The sequence below is a fragment of the Euleptes europaea genome, chromosome 18 (assembly GCF_029931775.1).
Source record: "Euleptes europaea isolate rEulEur1 chromosome 18, rEulEur1.hap1, whole genome shotgun sequence".
In the NCBI taxonomy this organism is placed as follows: domain Eukaryota; kingdom Metazoa; phylum Chordata; class Lepidosauria; order Squamata; family Sphaerodactylidae; genus Euleptes; species Euleptes europaea.
The window spans coordinates 35,525,333-35,551,633 of NC_079329.1; the positions used below are offsets into that span (position 1 = coordinate 35,525,333).

The 26,301-nt window shown below is 46.6% G+C and overlaps 1 protein-coding gene across 1 annotated transcript; it reads left to right on the forward strand.

Moving 5' to 3' along the window:
* The first annotated feature begins 574 nt into the window (after nt 1-574).
* STARD3 (StAR related lipid transfer domain containing 3) lies at nt 575-25,013 on the forward strand. Its single transcript, XM_056863368.1, has 14 exons — nt 575-851; nt 3,132-3,209; nt 3,522-3,599; nt 3,736-3,789; nt 4,981-5,098; nt 7,329-7,427; nt 8,087-8,139; nt 10,629-10,721; nt 16,024-16,086; nt 17,272-17,367; nt 18,715-18,794; nt 19,511-19,615; nt 22,114-22,207; nt 24,892-25,013. The coding sequence occupies exons 1-14, from the start codon at nt 642-644 to the stop codon at nt 24,994-24,996; spliced, it is 1,326 nt and encodes a 441-aa protein (XP_056719346.1). The 5' UTR covers nt 575-641; the 3' UTR covers nt 24,997-25,013.
* The last annotated feature ends 1,288 nt before the right edge of the window (nt 25,014-26,301 follow it).

Below are 26,301 nucleotides of genomic sequence, written 5' to 3' on the forward strand. Positions count from 1 at the left end.
GATGATGAGAGGGAGGGCATCTTGGCCATCTTCTGGGCATGGAGTAGGGGGTCACTGGGGGTGTGGGGTGGAGGTAGTTGTGAATTTCCTGCATTGTGCAGGAGGTTAGACTAGATGACCCTGGTGGTCCCTTCCAACTCTATGATTCTATTATTCTACTGAGTCTTAGGGGATAGGTCCATCCATGCTCGGAGGCACTGTATCTCCAGATCCCAGTTTTGAAGGAGTGGGTCTGTGCTCTGTACTCTGATTGTGGGTCTCCCAGGGCATCTTTTTGACCACTGAGGGAAATAAGATGGACCAGCCTGGAATAAATTACCCGTGAGGTACCTTCCAGCTCTGTGTTTCTGTGTTGGTTTGGTTTAGTGGAGGGTTCAGTTCCTCATTCGGCTGTGAAGCTTACGGGTGACTGTGAGCCAGTCACACTTTCTCAGCCTGACCAACCTCACAGGGCTGTTGTGAGGATAAAAAGAGTGTATCCTCCATAGGGGCTTCCCTGACCTGCTTGTAAGGAAGGGAGCTGTCAAACTGCTAAGGGGTCTCTCTCCCTTTTGTCTCCCGCCAGCATATGAGCCGTGGGTGAGGTCCCGGATGACGCGTCGGCGCATGAGCCCCTGAGGACTCCCCCAACCCATCTGAGGATGAGCAAGCTGTGGGGCTTGCCGAACGGTGACCTGGAGCAGAGCCTTCCTGCCATTGCTTCCTCCCTCTCGCACAGCCAGGGGTTCTCCCCGCACCACTACTTCTCTCCAGAAAGGCGAAGGATCATTTCAGATGTTCGGCGGACCTTTTGCCTCTTCGTGACTTTTGACCTCCTTTTCATCTCACTCCTTTGGATAATTGAGCTGAACGTGAGTTGTGGGAGGCCAGCTTTGGGAAATGGGGTCTCCAGCCTCTTCTGGGATTCTCCCAAACAATCAGGAATGGTGGAAGTGGGGTTCTCCTGGTGTTACCATTTGTATAGCTGCAGCAGTGAGCAAGAAGAAGAAGAGTTGGTTTCTATATGCCGACTTTCTCTACCACTTAAGGGAGACTCAAACTGGCGTACAATCACCTTCCCTTCCCCTCCCCACAACAGACACCCTGTGAGGTAGGTGGGGCTGAGAGAGCTCTAACAGAGCTGTGACTTGCCCAAACAAATCCAGTTCACCAGATTAGCCTCCACCGCTCACGTGGAGGAGTGGGGAATCAAACCCGGTTCTCCAGATAAGACTCCACTGCTCCAAACCACCGCTCTTAACCACTACACCACGCTGTGGTACGGGAATGCCTTGCAAGTCCACTCCCAGTGAGGCATCCTTGGAAAGCCACCTAGGCCAGTGTGCCAGACTCTCCCATGTCACTCCTTGTGCAGTGGATTTCGCTGTGATGTGCCGCTTCAGTCGTCATTTCAGAAGCGGTCTATACGTCCGTCTTTTGGCCTGGATCTTGCTGGTCGTTGGATGATGCTGAGGAAGTGGAGCTGCTTGGAGTCGAGGGACGCTCTGCACACGGGCATCTCTGCCTGCTCGTCCCCAGAGGTTACCAGAAATCATCATGCGGCCCTCCTACTTGCCTGTGATTCTTTTATTGAGAACATTGTTTTTACAAGGTTGCTACTCCTAGGCTGGGAAAGTAATGAGCATCTCCGTGTTTACCAGCCGGGAGGTGTCCCTTATGTGAACTTGCTTCTGCCTTGAACTTGTAAACCAGCTGGGCTGACCATGGGAGTTCTTGATTCCGGGTCGAAAGATAACAGAAATAAGCCCTAGACTGACAGTGACACATTTCTGATTCTGATAACTTGGCCTGAAGGGAGGATAACCCCATGGGCTGATCCTCCTTCTTTGGAGTGTTTGCAGCCAGGGTTTGCTCAAGCTGGTGGCAGGAGAACTACTGACTGGGGCACGCGGCAGGGACAAGAGCCAGTCCGATATTGGAGGGGGAGACTCCTACCTGCCTCGGACAGGTCAGACAATCAGTTCCCCAGGCCAGCAAAATCTGTCTCCCCTGAGGCTTCCCAAAGGGATGCTTTTGTGGGAGAGAAGCGTCATGGAACAAAGGAGGTTTTAAAAATGTCTTTGCTAAACTACTGAGAGCAGAGACACAACTTGTCTTTTCTTAAATAAAATTAGAGGCATATTTCACTCCTATTATCCAGAGAGACAGTGTGGTGTGGAGAGCCAGTGTGGTGGTTAAGGGCAGTGTACTCTAATCTGGGGAACTGGGTTCGATTCCCCACTCCTACACATCAAGCTTGCTCAGTGACCTTGACCTAGTCACAATTCTCTCAGAACTCTCTCAGCCCCACCTACCTCACAAGGTGTCTGTTTTGGGGAGAGGAAGGGAAGGTGATTGTAAGTTGGTTTGAGACTCCTTAAAAGATAGAGAAAAGTGGGGTATAAAAACCAACTCTTCTTCTTCAAAAAGGTTCATGGGGGAGCTGGGGCGGGTGGGTGGGTGGTAAGAGTAAGGATTAGCTACCTTCAGATAAGCCTAACCCTGCCCCCTGGTTTTTTCCACGATTCCATCTTCTAATTGTACGCAGGCAAACTCAGACCAGTAGCTCATAAAGAGATGCACTAAGCAACCCTCTCTGACAGTATCTGGGTTTACAGGAGATTAAAGGTAAAGGTAGTCCCCTGTGCAAGCACCGGGTCATTACTGGCCCATGAGGACGTCACATCCCGACGTTTACTAGGCAGACTATGATAATGGGGTGGTTTGCCATTGCCTTCCCCAGTCATCTACACTTTACCCCCAGCAAATTGGGTGCTCATTTTACCGACCTCAGAAGGATGAGTCAACCTTGAGCTGGCTACCTGAAACCGACTTCCATCGGGATCGAACTGAGCAGAGCTTTTGACTACAGTACTGCAGCTTACCACTCTATGTCCTGGGGCTCTCAGTACATGAGATTAATATGTTTATATTTCTTACAGTGCTGATCTGTCCAAGCTCAGGGTTTAGGAAGTACTCACTATATTCAAGAAAGGAGAAAACTAAGAATGCAGGGAGAGGGGAGTCAAGTTCATTCCCTAGTGGGTTATAACTTGAGTGACTGCAATAGAAAGTAGCAATGCAGCTATTGTTTCCTTACCAAGCTCCTGACTTTACTTAATTTCTTTGCCTTGAATCTTGCTTATCCACAGACCTCCAAAGGCATCCAGTATAATTTGAAAGAAGAAATTATCAACTACAACTTTAAAACATCTTTTTTTGACATATTTGTAAGTATTCTGATGAAGATGTAATGTGCATGTCCAGCTAAGGGGGAGCTTTATGATCAGGGATCCATGACTCCGGGGAAAGATGTCTGAAGTCAGCAAAAGGGATTTGTCAGACAGGTTCCAAAACAGGTGGCTGTAAAAGCGTGCAAGCTTTTGCATTTCACAGAACTTTTCCTCTTCTGATACAGTTCTGCAAACTGAAAGCATGCAGGTTTTGTCGATTTAGGATGAAAAAAGTATTTCTCTTTTGTTTGAGTATTTCACTATTGCCACTTCATGAATGTCTTCTTTGTTCCTCGGTTTTAAAAAAAGCTCTTGGCTTTTTTCCGGTTCTCGTTGCTGCTTCTGGGATACGCCATTCTGAGGCTCCGCCACTGGTGGATTATCGCGGTAAGAGGCTGTTGTTTAAAAATGTTGCTCGTAAGGTAGCGTGTCTATTTCATTGTAGCGGCGAGAGAGAGAGAAGTGTGACTCCTAATGGCTTTCCGCCTTCTCTCTTCCCCCTCCCCCTTTTTTTCTCCCCAAGATATCAACCTTGGTGTCGAGTGCCTTCCTGATAGTGAAAGTTATCCTCTCAGACGTGAGTCTCCGCCAGCGGCAGCAACGGGTTCCCCTCTCTGCGGTCGCTTTTCAAAAGCTTGGGGTGAGGGGTGGCCCATAGAAAAGGATGCTTGAAGGCAGCTGATTACAACCTGACTTTAGACGTCATCAAATCTCCATCCAGTCTGGTTGTGCAAAAAGGGAAAGAAAGAAAAAGGGGGTGGTTGAGTGTTGGAAGGGGCGTCTAGACTGTAATCAGACTTCCAATCCCTAAGCAGAGTGACCCCCCCTCTTCCGAGTCCCTTGGCTTCAAAATGGATACTAGTCATGATGCATACCTATTCTCTCCAGGATCAGAGGAGCAGGCCTATTATATTAGGTGCTGTGGAACACAGGCAGGATGGTGGTGCTGCAGTGGTCTTGCTTGTGGGCTTCCTAGAGGCACCTGGTTGGCCTCTGTGTGAAAAGATTTCTGGACTTGATGAGCCTTGGTCTGATCCAGCAGAGCTCTTCTGATATTCTTATGTAGATTCTATGGACTGTGGGACATCCATTTTTTCAAATACATTAATAAATAAGGAAACAGTTTTGCTGTGACATCTGTTCTGCTAGATCTTTTGACTTTTCTTAGTCTTTCCAACAAATCTGAGAAAGTATCTTTGAAGATTATTTAAATTATTGATAAATCTAATAGTAAACTTTATGGTTAAATGCCAATCATGAAAGCAGTGGGGTTTGCCCACAGACAAGGCATGGGTCTTTACATACTTGGATGATTCCCCAGAAAGAAGAAAGATATGAACTTGTAAATTAACCAAAAGGAAGAAGTTAAATTGTAAAACTCCCTGTCCCAGGATGTGGTGATGGCTGCCAACTTGGAAGGCTTTAAGAGGGGAGTGGACATGTTCGTGGAGTATCAGGCTATTCATGGATACTAGTTATGATGCATACCTATTCTCTCCAGGATCAAAGGAGCAGGACTATAATATCAGGTGCTGTGGGACACCAGCAGGATGGTGCTGCAGTTGTCTTGTTCATGGGCTTCCTAGAGGAACCTGGTTGGCCTCTGTGTGAACAGACTGCTGGACTTGATGGATCTTGGTCTGATCCAGCAGGGCTTTTCTTATGTTCTCATGACTTAGAAAGATGGAACTCTGCTGAGGTTTGTGCTGCAAATGATTGCCGTTGTTTAACTTGAAACATGTCTTCCTTTGTTCCCCACCCCGAACAGCTCCTGGCCAAAGGTGCCTTCGGTTACCTCCTGCCCATCGTCTCCTTTGTCCTTGCCTGGCTGGAAACATGGTTTCTGGATTTCAAAGTTCTACCTCAGGAGGCCGAGGAAGAGCAGTGTGAGTCTGTGTGTCGAGGGAGGGGGACCAGTCTTGGTGCCTGCGCACCGAAGTTCAGCGTGGATTGTACTGCTAGTGGGGCTGAAGGGCAGGGCGGGCAGGAGCTGTTCCAGAAGCGGCCATAGCAAGTAGCTGGATTTGCAGTGGGCATTTGAGGACCCGGGTTGTGATGCCCGGATGCTGCTTAGTGCGCATTTCTTTTCCTGTGCAGGGAAAAGAGCAAGTCACTGATAAGGCCGCACATAAACGATCTGAATAAATAAATGAGCCGAAAAGCAGAAATACCCAGAGGAGGACTACCATTTTTTTTAAGTTAAGATGATAGAAGCAAACAAACACTTTAATGCCACTGTTGGGTTAGGAACACACTCAGGGTCACTTGGGGGAGATAAGCGCTCTATTGCATTAGGCGCCCGATTGCTTTGTAGATATGATGGCAAAGAGGCCGTCGTTCTCTGCAGAGATTTAAAAAAATTGAGCTCCGGCTGAAAGGTTGAGTGAAGCGGTTTGGCCAACCCCTGGCAGTGTGGAGAGAGCCCTTCCTTTGTGCATAAGTGTTGGGTGCGTGTGTGGAACTGCCTTATGGCCATCGTGTGCAGCAGAATGGAGACTGCAGTCGCACACACGTTAGCTAGTCCTGTTGGATTCTGTGATTCACAGCTGCAGGAACGCGATACTCAGAACAGGTTGACAGGGAGCAAGGGAAGGGCCTGAAGATATTTCCATGTCCTTCTTTGTCATTGTGAAGGCTAGAAAGATGTGCTTTAGAAGACTGTAGACCAGGGGTCCCCAACCTTTTTGAGCCTTTGGGCACATTTGGAATTCCGACATGGCATAGGGGACAACAACAAAATGGCTGCCGCAGGAGGTGGAGCCAGCCACAAAATGTTTGCCATGGCTTAACTTCAATAATGCAGCACAGATTTCTGTGCTGTTGCGGCAGCCACTGCCAAAGCAACATTTTAAAAATCTGCACAGCCAATCAGAAGCCTTGCTGGGCAAAAGCCTTACATGGCCCCGCCCACTTCCTAAAAACACTTGGGGACTCCTGCTGTAGACTGATGAAGCTGAAAGGGGAGAATGTGGCCAGCTAGTTCATTTTGCACATGTCTCATACCTGCCGTCGTCACCAAAGATTCTCAGATGTCAAATTCTGCCCTGGGTAGTGGATTCTGCTTTGGTCACAGCAACTTGACAGATGTGCAGAAATATACGCAATTCATCTTATGTGGCATTGTACCAAAGGGTCCATCACAAAGTCCTCCAGATGTCAGGCAAGTGTTTTTCCAAACTCCTTTTTTGGGAGAGTCGGCTAACCCGTTTCCTGGGAGCAGACGACAGCACACATTCAGAATGTCTGTCCCCACTGAGTTACGCTCCTCTCCCTCCTACTGAGAGACTTTGGGTTCAGACCATGGAACAAAGAGGCCAGCCCTTGTGTGCCCCCCTCCCCTTCAAGAGATTAGGGAGCAGGCTTTTTGCAGTTTTCGCTAATGCTGGCGCTGCTGATAAAACTTTGCTGACCTTTCTGTGGGAGTTGCTTATTATAATGGCTGCCCCACTTGGCTCCAGTGAAGAAGCCGTTGCTCCCAGGGAAGCCAGGATTTCTTCGAGGTTCACTCATTTTCTTCACACACATTCTTGTATTTTTCCCAAAAGAAATGAGGGGCAGCTTTGAGCCCTGGATATAATGCTAGAACTAGTGTAGTGAAGAGTGCCCCACTCAAACTGGGAAGATGCTGGTTCAAATCCCTGCTCAGCCAGAATGCTTATTGAGTAACCTTGGGCTAGTTACTCTCTGTCATTCCAACTTGCCTCACAGGGTTTTTGTCAAACTTTCTAGAGAGCCAGTGTGGTGTAGTGGTTAAGAGCAGTGGTGTGGAGCAGTGGACTCTGATCTGGAGAACAGGGTTGGTTTCCCCACTCCTACACATGAAGCCAGTTGGGTGACCTTGGGCCAGTCACAGTTCTCTCCAAACTTTCAACCCCACCTACCTCACAGGGTGTCTTGTGGGGAGGGGAAGGTGATTGTAAGCCGGTTTGTTTCTTCCTTAAGTGGTAGAGAAAGTCGGCATATAAAAACCAACTCTTCTTTTTCAAGATGAAGTGGAGGGGGAGAGGGGCTTTTATGTTGTCCTGAAGTCCTTGGAGGAATTATGGGACAAAACTGGAACGAAAAGATGACAACTACGAGTGAGCATTAAGTACTCTTTTTTTCTTTACTTTTCAGGGTACTTGGCAGCTCAGGCTGCTGTGGCCCGTGGACCCCTTCTCTATTCAGGGGCTCTTTCCGATGGCCAGTTCTATTCCCCTCCAGAATCTGCTGCAGGTAATGAATGGTTCTTCCATTTTGGGGGCCCACTGGTAGCCTTTTTTGTTTCTGTTCCAGAATGGGCAAACGAACGGTGGCATAGAATCATAGAGTTGGAAGGGACCACCAGGGTCATCTAGTTCAACCCCTGCACAATGCAAATCTCACTTTTCCTAGAAGGGAAATATAAGAAGATCTCTAGATCAGAGAGGTTTTGTCCGGGTGGGAGAGGGGACATTGAAACCATCGAACATGCACTGATATGCTGCCCATTCTACCACGAAGTTAGATCAAAGCTTATTTCCTCCCTGCTTGGTAAATTCCCTGAAGAGTCAGTTGAGCTTTTGGCAAAAAAGCTCCTATTAGGAGAAGACCCTCAGCTTACGCTCCAAACTGCCAAGTTCTGCGCTGTCGCTATTAAAATACGCAGAACTTTATTAGGGAATGATCATTAGAATATTTTACAATTTTATCAATTTTAAGGTGATAATTTTAATCGGGTTGTTTTTATTGATCTTACACCTTTATTTGTACGGGCCGTCTGTGATTCTGTGGTGCAAAACTATTGAGTCTGGAAATTTTGATGTGTTGGCACATGGTTGGTCAGTCGACCATATTAATACATTTGATTTGTTCTCACTTTTCCAAACCTTTTCCTTTTCTCTTTCTACCCTTAGGATCAGATGACTCAGACGACGAGCTGTTGGGAAAGAGGGAGTTAACGGATGAGGTAAGCCTGGGGTAGATGTGCCCTTGTAGTGGCTGCCTTCTTTTGTGCGCTTCTGATTGGGGGTTAAAGCCCCTCACCTCCAACACTTCCCTGACCAGTGTGGCGCGGATGACATCTTGTGTGCACACAAAGGCTCCCTACGATGAATGCACAGACGCACACACCAAGACATCCAGAAAGTCAGTAGCCAAAGTGTTGGACTTAACATGGCAGGCAGGGGTTTGAAGAAGAAGGGGGGTTGGTGTTTATATGCTGACTTTCTCTACCTTTTAAAAAGGATAATAAAACCGGCTTACAATCTCCTTCCCTTCCTCTCCCCACAACAGACACCTTGTGAGATAGGTGGAGCTGAGAGAGTTTGGAGAGAACTGGGACTAGCCCAAGGTCACTCAGCTGGCTTCATGTGTGGAGGAGTGGGGAAACCAACCCGGTTCACCAGATTAGAGTCCGCCACTCATGTGGAGGAGTGGGGAATCAAACCCAGTTCTCCAGATCTGAGTCCACTGCTCTTAACCACTACACTACACTGGCTGTCCAAAGCAGTGTCATTTACTGGATGTCCTTCGGAAATGTTCTCTTGGCCTTAATTTGGTTTCATGGGGCTCTTGTAAAAGGAGGGAATAAACTCTTGAAGCGGCCTGGATCTGTCAGGCTCTCACCCTGTCAAGGTCTGTATTGCCTCCACTGACCGGTAGGGTCTCAGGCAGAGGTCATTTGCATCACCTGCTACATTATTTTTTTTAAAACCCAGAGATGCTGGGGATTGAACCTGGGGCCCTCTGCATGGAAAGCAGATGTTCTGTCACTGAACCAGGGTCTTCCCCTTGTATGCAACCAGAATGAGTGTCCCAAAAAGAGGCGGGACCTTTTCTCTGGGTCATCCTTGCATTTGTAACAGGAAATCTGCTGAGCAAACTACAGAGTCCTTGTTAGTCCTGCTGTTGTGGCGATCGGATGTGCTGTGCAGCCTTGGCAGGGATCCACTCGCTTACCGTTCTGCTTTGTCATTTGCAGAACAATATCGCAGAACAATATTGTGGCTTCCGTTATTATTTAGCCATCAGTCCAGCCCATCAGTCCAGTCCAGCCCTGTGGGGGCTTTCTGGTTATTAGCACAATCACTTCTGGAAACCAAGTCATAACATGATAGGAAGTGAAAGTTGCAGAGTTCAAGGCTCTTGACCTTTGGTTTTTCCAAAAGCTCAGGGTCTTTGGCTAGTTCAAATGTAGGATAGAGTTTATAGAAAACCGTGTTGACCAGCAGAACAGTTCCAAAAGCGAAACCCCCTTGAGCCGGATGGAGGAAACCCTTTAGCTGGGAATAGTTGTCATTTCCTGTCAGCCACTGGAGGGCAGCATCAGACTCCTCCTACGGTGGTCATTCATAAGGGCTGCCACTTAAATTCGGACATGGCTTTTGTAGAACTTTGGGGCGCTTCCCTGTGTTCTTGAAGGATCACCGCCTGCCTGGCAGCAGTTGGTACTCACTGCAGACAAGCAGCAGGAGTGCAAGAACTGTGCGTTGGCAGGCCGACCTTCTTGTCTTTTTTTTTGGTCTTTTTTATTTATTGAAAAAAATAAGCAAATGCTGTTGTCACATGCCCGTTAAAAAGAAAATCCAGTATTTGGAATTCATGGACTACGAATAACATTTGTTCAAAGTTAAAATATGACATGATATTTGATCTTGTGGGGACCTGGAGACTAAGGATAATACCCTAATAAATAACAAGCTGAACTAGAAATCAGTGATTTGAACAAATCCCACCCCATTGAAGAAGTAAGTCAGAATTCAGGTAAAATTTAAGTATGCCAGCTCAGCTAGTTTATTGATTGGTATGAGTTGCTTCTGAAAAGGGGAAGATCTGTTGCCTTAAAAAGCATGACATGGCTGCTATATAAAATAATTTAAAATATGGCAGGTGGTATACTATACCAACAGCCTGATTTTCTGAAAGGCAGAGCAACTTAAAAAGTAAAGGCCACAAATGTAGCCAACCTGCTTGTCTTGCGGTAAGTAGCAGTTGCGAGCAGAGGCCGCGGGCATTACTGAAGTGATAGGAAGGAGGAGATAAGCAGGAAAGGCCCACGGGAGTGTTAGGTAGGTGTGTAGGGCTTTCCAGAAGGGTTAGCTAGGCTGGGCTTGGATCCTGCCTTATTGCAGAAGCTCTTGGGTGGGTAACCATGCATTAATTTTTTTTAAAAAGAAGCAAAAAGGGAAATACCTTTGCGTTCCTTATTAATGCCTGGCCCAACCAGGGGAGAATCAAGGTGACGCCCCATGGGCTTGAAGACAGGCCCTGGTGAGGTTTTTAAAAAATGATTGTCGGCACATTACCCAGAATTTCTACTTCCCTGCCATAGTAGCTTAACCAGAAGGTTTGATCAAAGCAGATGAGGAAGCTGAATGCATTAGAAGCAGGTCTCCATACGTGTGTGTGTGTTGCTAAGTTGTTTGCTGTTTGGAATTAATCGAAGCTTCATCCTAGGAGAGGGAATATGTCCGGCAAGGCAAGATGGCCTTGGAAGCGATGGACCAGATCTTAGCTCAAGAGGAGAACTGGACCTTCGAGAAATGCAGTGTAAGCAGACCGTGCCCTCGTGACTGGTGACGTAAGGCCTGTTCAGGTCATCCTAGTGGGTCAGTTTTAAACAGATGTAACAGCCTGTTCTCAAAGAATACAATTTTCCCTAGCTTATAGTGTGAGTGTGTGGGGGAAGGGGTTTCCAAGCGCCCCAGTAACTTAGCATGTCTTTTTTTTAAAAAAAGTGGAAGACATTACCATGAGATGAAAAATCCTTCACAAGTTGACAAGGTTGGAAGAGACCACAAGTGCCATCCAGTACAACCCCCTGCCATGCAGGATCCCACAATCAAAGCACTCCTGACAGATGGCCATCCAGCCTCTGCTTAAAGACCTCCAAAGATGGGGACTTCACCACCCTCCGAGACAGCGCATTCCACTATCAAGCAGCCCTCACCGTCAGAAAGTTCTTCCTAATGTTTAGGTGGAATTGCTTTTCTCTTAGTTTAAATCCATTACTCCGTGGCCCAGTCTCTGGAGCAACAGAGAACAAGCTACTTCCCTCATCAACATGACATCCCTTCAAATATTTAAACATGGCTATCATGTCACCCCTTAACCTTCTCTTCTCCAGATTAACAAACCCAGCTCCTTCAGTCTCTCCTCATAGGGCATGGATTCCAGACCTTTGACCATTCTGGTCACCCTCCTCTGGACGCGCTCCAACTTGTCAACATCCTTCTTAAATTGTGGAGCCCAAAACTGGACACAGTATTCCAAGTGAGGTCTGAACAATGCAGAATACAGTGGTAGTCTTACTTCCTTTGATCTAGTCACAATACTCCTATTGATGCAGCCCAGAATTGCATTGGCCTTCTTAGCTGCCATATCACACTGTTGACTCATGTTCAGTTTGTGGTCCACTAAGATTCCCAGATCTCTTTCACATGTACTGTTGTCAAGCCAACTCTCTCCCATCCTGTACCTGTGCCTTATGTTGTTTCTGCCTAGGTGAAGTACCTTACACTTCTCTGTATTGAAATCCATTTTATTGCCTATGGCCCAGCTCTCCAGTCTATCAAGGTCATTCTGAACTCTGACCCTGTCCTCTGGGGTATTAACTACCCCTTCCAACTTGGTGTAATCTGCAAATTTGATTAGCATATCCTCTATTCCATTATCCAAGTCATTTATAAAAATATTAAATAGTACCGGTCCCAGGACAGACCCCTGTGGCACTCCACTGGTCACTCCTCTCCAGGATGAAGTTGTGCCGTTAATGAACACCCTTAGGGTTCGGTTGGTCAACCAATTACCAATCCACCTATTAGTAGCAGTGTCCAGCGTACATTTTACTAGCTTTGTTTCAAGAAGATCATGGGGGACTTTTATCAAAGGATTTACTGAAGTCAAGGTACACAACATCTACAGCATTCCCTTCATCTACCATACCTGTCACTCTTTCAAAAAAAGATAGGAGATTAGCTTGGCATGACCTGTTTTTGAGAAACCTGTGTTGACAGTCGGTGATCACCGCATTTCTTTCTAAGTGCCATCTGTTTAATTATCTGCTCTAGTATCTTTCCTGGTATTGATGTCAGGGTGACTGGGCAATAATTGTTTGGGATTTCTTTTCCCCCCTTTTTAAAGATGGGGACCACATTTACCCTCCTCCAGTCTACTGGAACTTCTCCTGTTCTCCAGGAATTTTCAAAGATTATTGCCAATGGTTCTGAGATCACTTCAGCCAGTTCTTTTAACACCCTTGGATGCAGTTCATCCGGCCCAGGAGACTTGAATTCATTCATCCTTGTAATTCTTTTAGATGTGCTGGAAAAGGCAATATTCAGTTTTCCAAAACAATTAGGCAGTCTTTTCCAGAGGGGTGACTGTGTTTACCAACCAGAGTTCCCAACTGATGCCATTCTTTCTGCTTTTTAAAATAAAATCCTCTAAACACAGTGAAAGATAAACAGGCTGTGCACAGCTTTTATTTAAAAAAAAATTAAAACTCATATCCTGTTTATATAACCCCAAGTGGCTCTGTAAGTGTTGGGGTGGGGAAATTCTTCACTGTGAAGTCACATTAAACACCTAGTATGGGGGACCTGCCACGGTGGAGTTTTGGTGTGGTGCCCAATTGCTCATTCTGTTTCCTGCCCTCAGTCTTTCCGTACATGTTAGCCCAGAAGTCTACAGCCTGTGCCCCTGCCCTTCTGAAAGGGTGTGTGTGTGTAGCTTGGTAGCTGGAGGTTGCTCATTATTTGGTGCTAGCTGTATCCAGTTAGCAGTGTCTGCTGCAAATTGCTCATTTTTACAGCCCTAAAATGCAAGAGGAGGAAATGGAGGAATGAGCAGAACCATAGATGCCCAAAAGCAATCCCAGAGAATCAAGAGTGCCTGTCCAGAATGTCAGGGGTAATCCGTGGCTGCAGAAGTTTTAAGTACTGGGCAAATTTCTGCTGATCAGGGATGGAGCCAGTGTGGTGTAGTGGTTAGGAGCGGTGGACTCTAACATGGAGAACCGGGTTTGATTCCCCACTCCTCCCTATGAAGCCAGCTGGGTGACCTTGGGCTTGTCACAGGTCTCCAAACTCTCTCAGCCCCACCGACCTCACAAGGTGTTTGTTGTGGGGAGAGGAAGGGAAGGAGATTGTAAACTGGTTTGATTCTCCTTAAAAGGTAGAGAAAGTCAACATATGAAAACCAACTCTTCTTCTTCCTCGTCTTCTTCTTCCCTGTCCCCTTCCATTGGCTTGCAGAACAAAATATACAACAACACCTGGTTTCTTTAAATGAAACACCTGGTTTCTTTAAATAAAACAAAATCCTCCGGGCCAGATGAATTGCACCCAAGGGTACTCAAAGAACTTGCAGATGTAATTTCGGAACCTCTGTCCATTATTTTAGAAAAGTCTTGGCAAACAGGTGAGGTGCCAGAAGATTGGAGGCGGGCAAATGTTGTCCCCATCTTCAAGAAGGGGAAAAAGGAGGATCCGGGTAACTACTGACCCATCAGCTTGACTTCTATACCAGGAAAAGTGTTCGAACAAATCATCAAACAGTCCGTCCTTGAGCATTTAGAAAGGATGGATTTGATCACTAAGAGCCAGCATGGGTTTCTCAAGAATAAGTCATGTCAGACTAATCTTATCTCCTTTTTTGAGAAAGTTACTACCTTGCTGGATCAGGGAATGCTGTAGACATAGTTTATCTAGATTTCAGTAAGGCTTTTGATAAGGTTCCACATAGTATTCTAGTTGACAAATTGAGAAAATGTGGGTTAGATCCTATTATTGTTAGATGGATCTGCAACTGGTTGACAGATCGTACCCAAAGAGTGCTGGTTAATGGTTCCTCGTCCACTTGGAGAGAAGTGACTAGTGGAGTTCCTCAGGGAGCTGTGCTGGGCCCTGTGTTGATCAACATCTTTATAAATGATTTGGATGAAGGAATAGAGGGGATGCTTATTAAATTTGCAGATGATACTAAATTGGGAGGGGTAGCAAATACGGTAGTAGACAGAGCCAAGATGCAGGATGATCTTGACAGGCTGGAGAAGTGGGCTAGAACTAATAAAATGCACTTCAACGAAGTCAAATGTAAAGTCTGCATTTAGGTAGGAAAAATCAAATGCATAATTTTAGGATGGGGGAGACTTGTTTGAGCAGTAGTGTGTGTGAAAAGGATCTTGGGGTCTCTTAGTAGACCAAACACTGAACATGAGTCAGCAGTGTGATGCTGTAACTAAAAAGGCAAATGCAGTCTTGGGCTGCATCAACAGAAGTATAGTGTCCAGATCACGCGAAGTGATGGTATCGCTTTACTCTGCTCTGGTTAGACCTCAACTAGAGTACTGTGTTCCGTTTTGGGCACCACAATTTAAGAAAGATGTAGACAAGCTGGAATGTGTCCAGAGAAGGGCAACAAAGATGGTGAGGGGTCTGGAGACCAAGTCCGATGAGGAAAGGTTGAAGGAGCTGGGTATGTTTAGCCTGAAGAGGAGAAGATTGAGAGGGGATATGATAACCATGTTCAAGTACTTGAAGGGCTGTCATATAGAGGAGGGTGCCGAGTTGTTTTCTGTTGCTCAAGAAGGTCAGACCAGAACCAACGGGTTGAAATTAAATCAAAAGAGTTTCCGTCTAGACATTAGACATTAGGAAGAATTTTCTAACAGTGAGAGCGGTTCCTCAGTGGAACAGGCTTCCTCGGGAGGTGGTAAGCTCTCTGTCCCTGGAGGTTTTTAAGAAGAGGTTAGATGGCCATCTGTCAGCAATGCTGATTCTGTGACCTTAGGCAGACGATGAGAGGGAGGGCATCTTGGCCATCTTCTGGTCATTGGGTGTGTGGAGGGGGGAGGTAGTTGTGAATTTCCTGCATTGTGCAGGGGGTTGGACTTGATGGCCCTGGTGGTCCCTTCCAACTCTATGATTCTATTATTCTAACAAATATGTGTAGGCAGTTTTGCATAATGTTAACTCTATTTGCATAATTTGTTCACGTGGTGCTGAATGTCATGTATGGAATATGTACATCCCTGCTTAGAATAGCAAAAGCAGACCATGTCCAGCAAGGCTGCTTCTTGCACTGTGTCCCGTCATCAACATCTGCCTGTCTGTCTAGTGTGTTGGTTCTTGTAGGTTATCCGGGCTGTGTAACCGTGGTTTTGGAATTTTCTTTCCTGACGTTTCGTCAGCAACTGTAGCAGGCATCTTCAGAGTAGTAACACTGAAGGACAGTGTCTCTCAGTGTCAAGTGTGTAGGAAGATATAGTCAGAAAGGGGTTGGGTTTGAGCTGAGTCATTGTCCTGTCTAGTGTGTGTTTATCCTTCTTCCGCTCTAAGGGGCTCAGGGTAACGTATGTGGTTCTTTGTCCCCCAATTCATCCTCACAACAACTCACAACAATTGGCTAGGCAAAGTAAGGATTTGAACGTGAACCTCCTTAGCTCCCAGTCCAGCAGTGTTATACCGCACCGGCTCTCTCTTCTTGCCTGGGAATGTGCATCTCTGCGCACCAAATTAGGTGCGCTCAGGGAAGTGCAGACAGGCGTTCTTGGTTGCTTCCCCTTCTTTGGGACCTTTTCCCTGGATACTTACCAAAGTCTGAGCTGGTACATTTTCTGGGATTGACTCGGTGCAGTCTGGCCCTCTGGAGACCACAGGTAAGGTAGCCTATTTCACACACTCTTCCCCATCCTCTGTTCTTTGAAAGGGGTGGGCTGCCTGTCCGATTAACGGACCGTAAGTGACACTGAATTGACTGCAAAAGGGCCCGTAAGCCAGCGAGCAGCTGCAGAAAAGAGTGCCCTGTCCTTGGCTGTGGACCTCACGCGCCTTCCCCACCTCTCTTGCAGGACTTTGGCGACACGGTTCACTGCCTTGAAATGCCATTTTACGGCAAGGTTTTCATCCTCAAGGTAAGACTCTGGGATGACCCAAGGGATGTGGCTACCGCTGCATTGAGAAGTGATGTCCTGCCCATCGAGCAGCCATTGTGTGCTTACCTGTAACCATTTCAGCCAGCATGGTGTAGTGGTTAAGAGCGGTGGTTTGGAGCAGTGGACTCTGATCTGGAGAACCGGGTTTGATTCCCCACTCCTCCACATGAGCGGCGGAGGCGACTCTGGTGAACTGGATTTGTTTCCCCGCTCCTACACATGAAGCCAGTTGGGTGACCTTGGGCTAGTCACACTGTCTCAGCCCCACCTGCCTCACAGGGGGTCTGTTGTGGGGAAGGGAAGGTGACTATAAGACTGTTTGAGTCTCCCTTAAGGGGTAGAGAAAGTCGGCATATAAAAACCAACTCTTCATCTTCTTCTTTCTACCTAAGCTGGGGCCCAAAGCAGAGCTTTCTCTCCAGCACTCCCAGTTTAACTTGGACAGGACTAACTGTCCAGAACTAACTTCTGAAAGAAGTATTCTCTTAAAGATTTCAAGGGGAGGATGGTGTCCTGATGTTGCTTCTCCAGCTACACTCTCAGTGTTCTCCGGGGGAGGGGGGAGTGTTAATATGACATCTATATGTTGCCCAGAAGAAGCAGCATGGCCTGAAAGTATGCCCATCCTGGTAGCGCTCCAGCTGCCCTTCAGACTGGATAGGCAGCCTGCTGTTTGAGGGGCTTTACACAGGATTTGAACCGAGTTTTATTTCCCCACTCATCCACATGAAGTCAGCTGGGTGACCTTGGGCCAGTCACAGTTCTCTCCGAACTCCCCCAGCCTCACCTACCTCACAAGGTGTCTGGGGGGGGGGCGGGGAAGGGAAGGAGATTGTAAGCTGATTTGATTCTCCTTAAAAGATAGAGAAAGTCAGCATATAAAAACCAACTCTTCTTCTGTTATGGATTGCTGGGAGCAGGATGGCCCGACACCAAGTGAGTCACTGACTGCCGGTGTGGGGGGGTGGTTAGATGGAGCTCTAGCAAGCTTCAGGGCTTGAGTTCCATTGCTCAATTCTGTTGCTTTGCTTAATTTTGGCCTTTTCCTTTCAAGAAAAAAATGGGGGTGGGTGCTGTCTAAGAGGGGCTGCAAATGAAACCCGTGGAAAGGTTTGTGCTGGGCTTCTAGCCGTAAGAATAATAACAGCCTTCCCTCCCTTGCAGGCTGTCCTGCAGTGTCCTGCTGAGATAGTCTACCAGGAGATGATTCTCCAGCCTGAGAAGATGGTCCTGTGGAATAAAACCTTGCTAACGTGCCAGGTAAACAGTTCTAAACTGGTCACTTGAATTGGCTTGTGGGCTACCAAAGACTATGTCCTTTAAAGTAGCCACTGGGCAGTGGTAACTCTGGTTCTGGCGGCACCTTAAGAACATAAGAGCATAAGAAAAGCCATGCTGGATCAGACCCAGGCCCATCAAGTCCAGCAGCCTGTTCACACAGTGGCCAACCAGGTGCTTCTAGGAAGCCCACAAACAAGACAACTGCAGCAGCATTATCGTGCCTGCGTTCCACAGCACCTAAGATAATAGGCATGCTCCTCTGATCCTGGAGAGAATGGGTATGCTTCATGACTAGTATCCATTTTTACTAGCGGATACTAGTCATGATGTATACCTATTCTCTCCAAGATCCCGTAGGGGCTAACACAGTTGTATTCCAGCATAGACTTTTGTGGCCTACGGACCACTTCTTAAGATGCACACATTGAATAAGTGGGCTCTGAAGGCCACAGAAACCTATGCTAGAATACAACTTTGTTGGTCTCACAGGTGCCACTAGACGCCTGTTGGGTTTTTCTTTAACTTTTTTTGCCATCAAATCACACATGACTTATGGCGCCCCCATAGGGTTTTCAAGACAAGAGGTGCACAGAGGTGGTTTGCCATTGTCAAGATTATTTTGTTGGAGCAGGTAAATTCCATTTTGTATCTGTAAATTTTTGCAAAACAGTCTTCTCCTGTTTGTCTTTGTTAACAACCAAGCCTTTGATGGAGAGTCTTCCATATCTACATACTAAATGGAGCCAGTTTTGCTGGCTTAGAATTTTGGGAGAAGTCATCCCTGTGAAGGTGTAGCGAGAGATTCTCCCTCTTCTTCTGAAGACTTCCAGCCAGAGAAATCTGATTTCCGTGTCACAAGAATGCTTATTTATAGAAAAATAACAATCATATCTTTAAGTTTGATTTGTCATAATCATGTGGTTATTTCTAGATATCTGATTAGTTACCACTAAATAAGAAAAGCAACGTAAGTGCAAATAGCCAATCAGCAGGTGCATATGAGATTATCTGATATAGCAAGATAAGAAGGCCAATCACAACTCTTAAAAAGCAATTAATCTAGCCTTTTTCTGTAACTATTCCAACTAACTATTCACAATAAAGGCCGATCTAAGCAACAGGTGTGTAATCTCTCAGTCAGCTTGCAAACTCAGCAAGAAAAAAGAAGTGATATCATTGCAACTGCAACAGAGGTACTGGAAATTCTGTCTTTAGCCTTCTCTTGAAACAGGATTCCTTGAAGGAGAAGCCCCCACACCAAATTATATTTTTACTGGCTTGTCTGCTGAGATGGGTGAAAACCCGCTTTTCTTTCTCTGTCTGCAGATCTTGCAACGAGTGGACGATAACACGACAATATCTTACGATGTGGCTGCAGGCGCCGCTGGCGGTGTAGTATCACCCAGGTGGGTCCAGGCTTAGGTTACAACCTTGGCTGTCCTTTCTACTGAGTTGGTAACCTCTTCCTTTCCTCTTTGGGAGCAGGTCCCAAGATGGCATCAAGATAAGATGTGCTGGCTACAACTCTGCAAGTTTAACTTACTTTGATCCTTTAAATAGGCTTATGCTTGCAACTTGCAGCTATCTTCTTAATAGGAGGCTAGAGATTGTTTTTAACTCAATATAGACTCTGGTTATGGCTTCTTGAGCTTCCCCTGTGGTGATAAATCAGAAGGGCGTGGCGAGTCACAAAGGCCTTTTCAAGCCTTAGCTGCAAACAACAAGCTGCTTGACCCATTACAGTTCTTAATTAGCTGACGTTAAAACTGCATTAGCTTTGCTGCTAACTATCTGGGTGATTTACTGTTCTCACCCTAAATGATGTAAATGCTGCAAGTTAAATAATGGGTTATAAACAAGCATGCCCGTGACCCAGAGGATTTAACTACACCTCCTGCTTGCAAACAGAAGAAAACTGAAGATTATTTTGCACCAGAAAATGATACCGTTTTCAATGTTTCTACAACAAACCAGTATACACGCTTGGCTGATACATCTAATCTACAGAACGACATTGCCGCGAACACTGATAACTCACTGCAAGCAGTAAATAGCACCAAGGATGCCAACAATGCCCTCAAAGAGCTCTCGATACTGACAGTTTTCTTCTTTGTCTTTCCAGGGACTTTGTCAATGTGCGTCGGATTGAGAGAAGGAGAGACCGCTACATTTCAGCAGGGATGGCAACTGTTCACAGCTCGCGCCCTCCAACTTCCAAATACGTCAGGTAGAAGCATTTGGCTGTTGGGGGGTGGGGGGTCTCCATTTATTATCTTTAGGCTTCAGCCATCAGAAAGGTTTCCAGTAAGTAACAGTTTCGAAAACATTCCATTTCTTCTGAAACTTCTGGTTGGTTGAGTAGGAGGGTTAAATTTTTCAGTTGCAGTCCATCTCGAGAAGATGTAAGTGCATACGAATAACATAAGGCAGCCACTTAAAAAAATATATCCACTGGCTTGGATCCTGCAGATACAGTGGCACTTTCCCCTACTTGGGGTTACCAGCGTAATGTAGCGGTTATGAGCAGTGGACTCTAATCTGGACAACCGGGTTCGATTCCCCACTCCTCCACATGAACGGCGAACGATAATCTGGTGAACCAGGTTGGTTTCCCCACTCCTATACATGGAGCCAGCTGGGTGACCGTGGGCTAGTCACAGCTCCCTTAGAGCTTTCTCAGCCTCACCTCACAGGGTGTCTGTTGTGTAGAGGGGAAGGGAAGGTTTGATTCTCCCTTGTGGTAGAGAAAGTCAGCATATAAAAACTAAGTCTTCTTACCAACCTCAAGATGGGACCTGCAGTTCTCTAGGAATTACAGCTAATCTCCAAACTTCAGAGATCAATTGCCCTGGAGGCATTGGCACCTTGAGGGCTAGATTCTCTGGTATATTATGAAGCAGGGGTCCCCCACCTTTTTGTGCCTGTGGGCACATTTTGAATTCTGACACGGCATGGTAGGCTCAGCAACAAAATGGCTGCTGCAGGAGGCGGAGCCAGCTACAAAATGATCGCCACAGCTGAACAGTAACACAGTGGGGATCCTTGTGCTGTGGTGGCAGCTGCTGGCAAAGCAATATTTTAAAAAAATTGTACGGTCAATCAAATCTCCAGTAGTCAACAGGAAGCCTTGCTGGGCAAAAGCCCTACCTTGCCCCAGCCACTTCTCATCCGTAGCCACATGACCCTTTTGATCTTAAAAAAAATGGTGGGTATGATACATGAAGGCGCAAGGGGCACATGAACTGCATCCATGACCGTTCCTGCCCTAGCTCTTTCGGTCCTAGCTGGGTCAGGTTCTTTGATCAAGCTCATGAGGCCAAACAAACATTGGCTGGTAATCCTACACTTCTCTCTAAAAGCGTGACAAGTTCAGACCCCGTTTCCTATGTTGGGAACAATTTTGATCCTCTGTGGCTGAAAAGACTGAAAGGATAACCACCAATGTGGAACTCTCCACTGCAGACAGCTTTGCCCTGGCCTGCTAAAAGGCTGAAAAGATTGGTCCGGCTTGTGTTTAGCTGGCCTGGCAGAGCAGCTGCCTCGAATTCTTTTCAGTTGGGCACCGTGTTTCTTCTGAGCCTCCCAAGTTAGCACTGTGAAGTGGGTATTTTTGGTGCGGGGGGAGGCTGAGGGAGAGGTGATATCTTGGGCAGGTTGGTATTTTAACCCCTGGTATTTTAACCCATGTTGGTATTAACCCCTGTAATTTTGGTTCAGTTTCTCTCTGGCCTCTTCCATGTGGGGTTTATGAAACGTTGCAGGGGTTGCTTCCCACAGATCCGTTCCATTGACAGCAGTGCTTTCCCCTGGTTCAGAGGAGCCTTCCGCCAACACAAGAACCTCTGGGCTCTGTGGAAGGCTCTTTATACTGCAGGGATGAACTGTGAGCAGAATGGATGCGCGGGGCACAACTGGAGGTATTCCAGTTGGAGAAACTATGTGCCTGACTCCATGTGTGTCCATGATGTGTCCTTTCCTTGGAGCTGTGCGTTGCACTGCAAATTAATTGCTCCCAGCGTTGGCATGTCAGCGTAGCTTCTCTAGATCACTTTCTGTAGGAGCTCCCATGCGCATGCCTCACCCTGTGTCTTGCATGTGACACATGATTAATAAGCTTTGGATTCATGGGTGTGTCCACCAGGAATCCCTTCTCAGTGAAGCCTCTCTTCCACCGCGGTGCCTGAGAGTCCGGCCCTTCTGCCGCTCCTGGCTGCTGTCTTGTGATGAGCAAACCTCCCGACCGAGCGTCTCCCAACAGGCCCTCTTTTTGTTATCAGAGCCTCGGGTGACTGGCCAGAGTGGCTTGGCTCACCAACTCTTGTTTCCTCAAGTAATCACATTAAAAAGTCATTGGCTTTTAGCTCCTCATCTGCTTGACTGTTGGGGAAATCTGTGAGCCGGGCAGTATCCATTCCACATGTCGGAGTAGCGTGGACTTCAGCGTGGTGTGTGAAGAACGGAGCTCTTTTCAAGTAGATTGTATCCCTGGCATTTGTAGTTCTTGCGAAAAAAATTCTAAAATTGGGTCTTGGTGTCTAAGACTCGGAAACTTTAAGGGGAGGCAATGCTTGTCTTCAGGAGGATTCCCTGTTCTCCTTTTCTGCTCTTGCTGAGCAATCTCTGTGGTAGGAATAGGGAGAAGGTGGGAGTGATCACCTCCCCCGCACTCTTCTCCTTTCCTGCTTCTGCTCAGACAACCAACTTTTCTTTCTTTTCTTTTCCCAGGGCAGAGAACGGGCCAGGGGGCTTCGTTGCCTTGAAATGCCCCACGAATCCGAACCTCTGCACCTTGATCTGGGTACTCAATGCAGACCTCAAGGTAAAAACTCAGCTGGCGTTTTAGGGAGGCACCAGAGAGGGCTTGTGGCCCTGAATACACAGAAAGAAATGAGCCACTTTACACTGAATCTGACCATTTGTCCATCAGACAGGCAGAAGCTCTCCCCGGTCTGAGGCAGAGGTCTTTCACATCACCTCTTACCTGATCCTATTTTAACGGGAGGCACCAGGAATTGGACCTGAGACCTTCTGCATGCCAAGCAGATGCTCTGCCACTGAGCCACAGCCCCCTCCCCTTAAACTGAACTGGTCTGTTCTGCTTTTTCTTTCATCTGTCAGAACATGGGCCAACCAGCCTTACCTTAAGGCTTGGGGAAATGACCAGGATCCTGGTGGCTAATGCCTCTGAAAGGTGGCTGCTTGCAACATCTCTTACTGGTTTTCAGTTATTTCTCAGCTGTGTTTTCTGTAAAATGTTTCCAGAGCAACTTAAAACTATTTTATTTATTTTACAAGTTTTTTTATGTATGTATATAAAAACACTTAGGTCAGACCTTTTTCTCTCACCAAAGTGAGTCCTAAAGCAGATGGTAACGCAAGTTAAACAACAATAATATAAAATCAGAAACAATATTGGGAGGGGCTGTGGCTCAGTGACAGAGCATCTGCTTGGTGTGCGGAAGGTCACAGGTTCAGTCCCCGGCAAATCTTGTTAAAAATATCTGGTTGTTTGGTGTTAGGAGAGACCCTGGAGAGCTGCTGCCAGTCTGAGTAGGCAATGTTGACCTTGATAGACCAGTGATTGGATTCAACATAAGGCAGCTTCATGTGTGCTCAAAAACACAACCAGTGCAATAACAGCTTAGGGCTGTTTAGCTTGGAAAGAAGGCGGCTGAGGGGAGACTGTACACCCCACAGCGGGGTAGGAGAAGTCAGTCGGGAAGATTTTAAAGGGGACTACTGACAGCGGACTTGTCCTAATCAAGGTTTAGCTGTGTCTTTTAAGGCTGCAACTGAAAAATTTAACCCTCCTACTCAACTTGGTAGCACACATGCAGTCTAGCACAAAGCTTCTTAAACTGTGGGTCATGACCCCAAATGGGGTCGTGTAACTAAATGTGGGGGTTGCGAAAAATTTGGCAACAGTAAATGGTAAAATTATATATATACCAAAGAATTGTTTAAAATAAATTTCTTTAAGATTTATTATTAGTAAATGTTTGATTTATATACCTATTTTATATACCTGTATACCCAGGGTTGCGTAAAAATTTCTCGAGTAAAAAGGGGTTGCGAGTGGAAAACGATTAAGAAGCCCTGATCTAGCCATGGGGAAGAGATTAAACGAAATGCCTTAGAGGAATAGATTGTTCTAAGTGAAGCCAAAAAAGTATTTTAAAAAAAGGTTTATTGTAAAAAAGAGAAAACTTAAAGGGAATGGGTTCAAAAAGATTCAAAAAGGAGTGGAAAAAGGGAAAACACACAGCAACAACAACACAGATATTCAAATGAAAATCAATACCATTGAACTAACTAAGCTGAACACGTTACCTATGCTACAGCTGGTTCCTCAGAGCCTGTGCAGAGTTCCTCGTAGTAACACAAGATGAAGGAGTTCTTAACCCCTACCCAACTTCCTGTGGACTCAGTTTCCACTGTAGGCTGAAAACTGAAGACAATGGCGAATCCCAAATGTCCAGATATTTATGCCTAATGGAGCTGGACCAAAACCAACTTCCTTTCTAAGAATGACAAGCGGATTTGTCCAGTCACATGCAAATCCCCATCTCTGATGTCAGAGGCTACATTTACCAATCAGAGCCATCTATAATATAGTCCCACCTCCATCAAGCACCCGGAAATGGCTCTGAACTTCCATGACAAATAGATGGTCTGGTCTAAACTGGGATTATCCTTTGTCCAAAAGGGATTAAGTCTGCTGGGATGGACCTGAATATCTTGATTGTAATGTAATCTAGGGTCCCAGATGCTCTAGGTGGCATGCCTGAGCCTTAGCAAGTTTTAGGATTTCTGTCACAATTCTGTCTTCAGAAGGCCTGATAATCTGTCAGTGTGATGTCCGGCAACGAGATGTAAACTGTGGTCAAACTATAATGCTGGCCCTTGGGTCCAACTCAATGAAATAGAGAGAGCAGAGACAATAACTCAAGCTGAAAAGGGAGGTGCTTCTGGAACTCCCTGTGTTAATTTGTCCTAAATTGTAAGTGCTGCCTATAAACTTCAAGTTTTATGCTCAGGTTGGCATCCTGATCTGGAGAACAGCATTTGATTCTCCATTCCTCCACATGAGCGGCAGAGGCTAATCTGGTGAACTGGATTTGTTTCCCCACTCCTATGCACGAAGCCTGCTGTGTGACTTTGGGCTAGTCACAGCTCTCTTAGAGCTCTCTCAGCCCCACCTACCTCACAGGGTGTCTGTTGTGGGGAGGGGAAGGGAAGCTGATTGTAAGCCGGTTTGAGTCTCCCTTAAGTGATAGAGAAAGTCGGCATATGAAAACCAACTCCTCCTCCTCTTCCTTCTCCTCCTCCTCCTCCTCCTCCTCCTCACAACAGTCCTGCAGAGTATGTTAGGCTAAGTTTGTGAGTGGGTTTTGTGGCTGATCCCGGCTCTCCCCAGGTCTAGCCCGACACTCAAACAGACAGCTTCCTAATATACACGTAAAGCAAATTCTCCGATTTCACTCTTGCAAATTTTTCTTCCAGGGTCGGCTTCCCCGATACCTCATCAACCAAAGCTTGGGCGCCACCATGACGGAGTTTATGTTCCACTTGCGCAAACGGGTTTTGGAGGTCACAGCCAGGTCTTAACGTCTGGGGATTCTTTGCTCTGATGTTGCCTGGAGAGTGCTCAGAGACCAGCAAGGGCTGAAGAACTGGCGTCCCTTTTCTTCCTGCCGGAGTGGAGTGATCTTGTCTTAACTGCTGCATTTCAGCGAAGGGCCAAGAGCCTCCAGCGGCGTTTTTTGAAACACAGGCCAGAGAAGAGGATCAAATGACAGAGCTGCAATGAGACCACAAGACAGTCCCGACGAGAGCAAATCAGAGACAAGCGCCGCAGTGTCTTCCTCAAATGATCATAGTTAATGTTGCCGCCGGAACCTGAGCTGCTTCTGGATTTACGTCGTGCCAAATTCCTTCACTATCATGCTTCCAAAGTCTAAGTGCTTTACCTGTATAACTCTGTTTTCCATTCTCTGGTCATAATCATTTTGTTTCTGGCGGTGGTGTGCCCAGAAACTTATCGAGATGCCTTCCATAGGGGAGTTGGGCATCCTGGCAGGTCCAGTGTAGGGGGGCGGGGGGAGAGAGGTAGTGGTTAAAGCCAGACACTTTTCTAGCCTACTCCTAAGTCAGGAGCCTAGCATTGCCTTCCCTCCTTGAATGCTGTGTGCATCTGGAGAGACGACTGTCGAACAAGCATCTCATCCTTGTGATGAGAAGGAGCTGGTTATCCTGCCGTCTCTGGAGTACACGTACCTTCAGAGGTCTACTGATCATGTCTCTGTCCTGGTTCCCTCTTGCCTGGCTTCCAGCTTCTCCCTTTAGCTGCCCGTGGCAAAGCCCGCCTCTCCCAGTCGAAACGGATCCGTTCCACAAGCTTGTATTCTTGGATTTGTTCTTCTGTTCTTTTCTGATCCTGGAGTCCCACAGTCTGTTTACATCCCCCCAAAAAAGCTTTGGGTCGTGGTAGAGGAACCTGACACCTTTCTCTGCAGTGTCCCAGCAGGGTCTCCATGTGTGCGTGTGGCCTTGGACTGCTATCGTCCAGTTGCTGCTGTCCTGTCTCATATCTTAGTTCTGTCCTTTGTTCCATCTAGCACAAGATGCATTTACTGGAGCAGTGGACGGAGATTGCCGAGGCCTATTGCCAGGAGTTCAGGAAAAGGAGCCCCCACCAAAAAACTAAAGTTGCCTTTCTGTGTTAATGCATCTGCTGATTTTTTTAAAATGATAATCCCCCCTCAAGCTGTGAACATAATGACTTTGCAAACCCAGGGAGCTGAGTTTAATGTAAAGATAGTAGAACAAATGGTTGCAACCCACTTGCTTGCTGTTGGTTGGAATGGAATTAACATTTCAAATACTGTCAAGGGATCCTGTTTGGTGTATAAG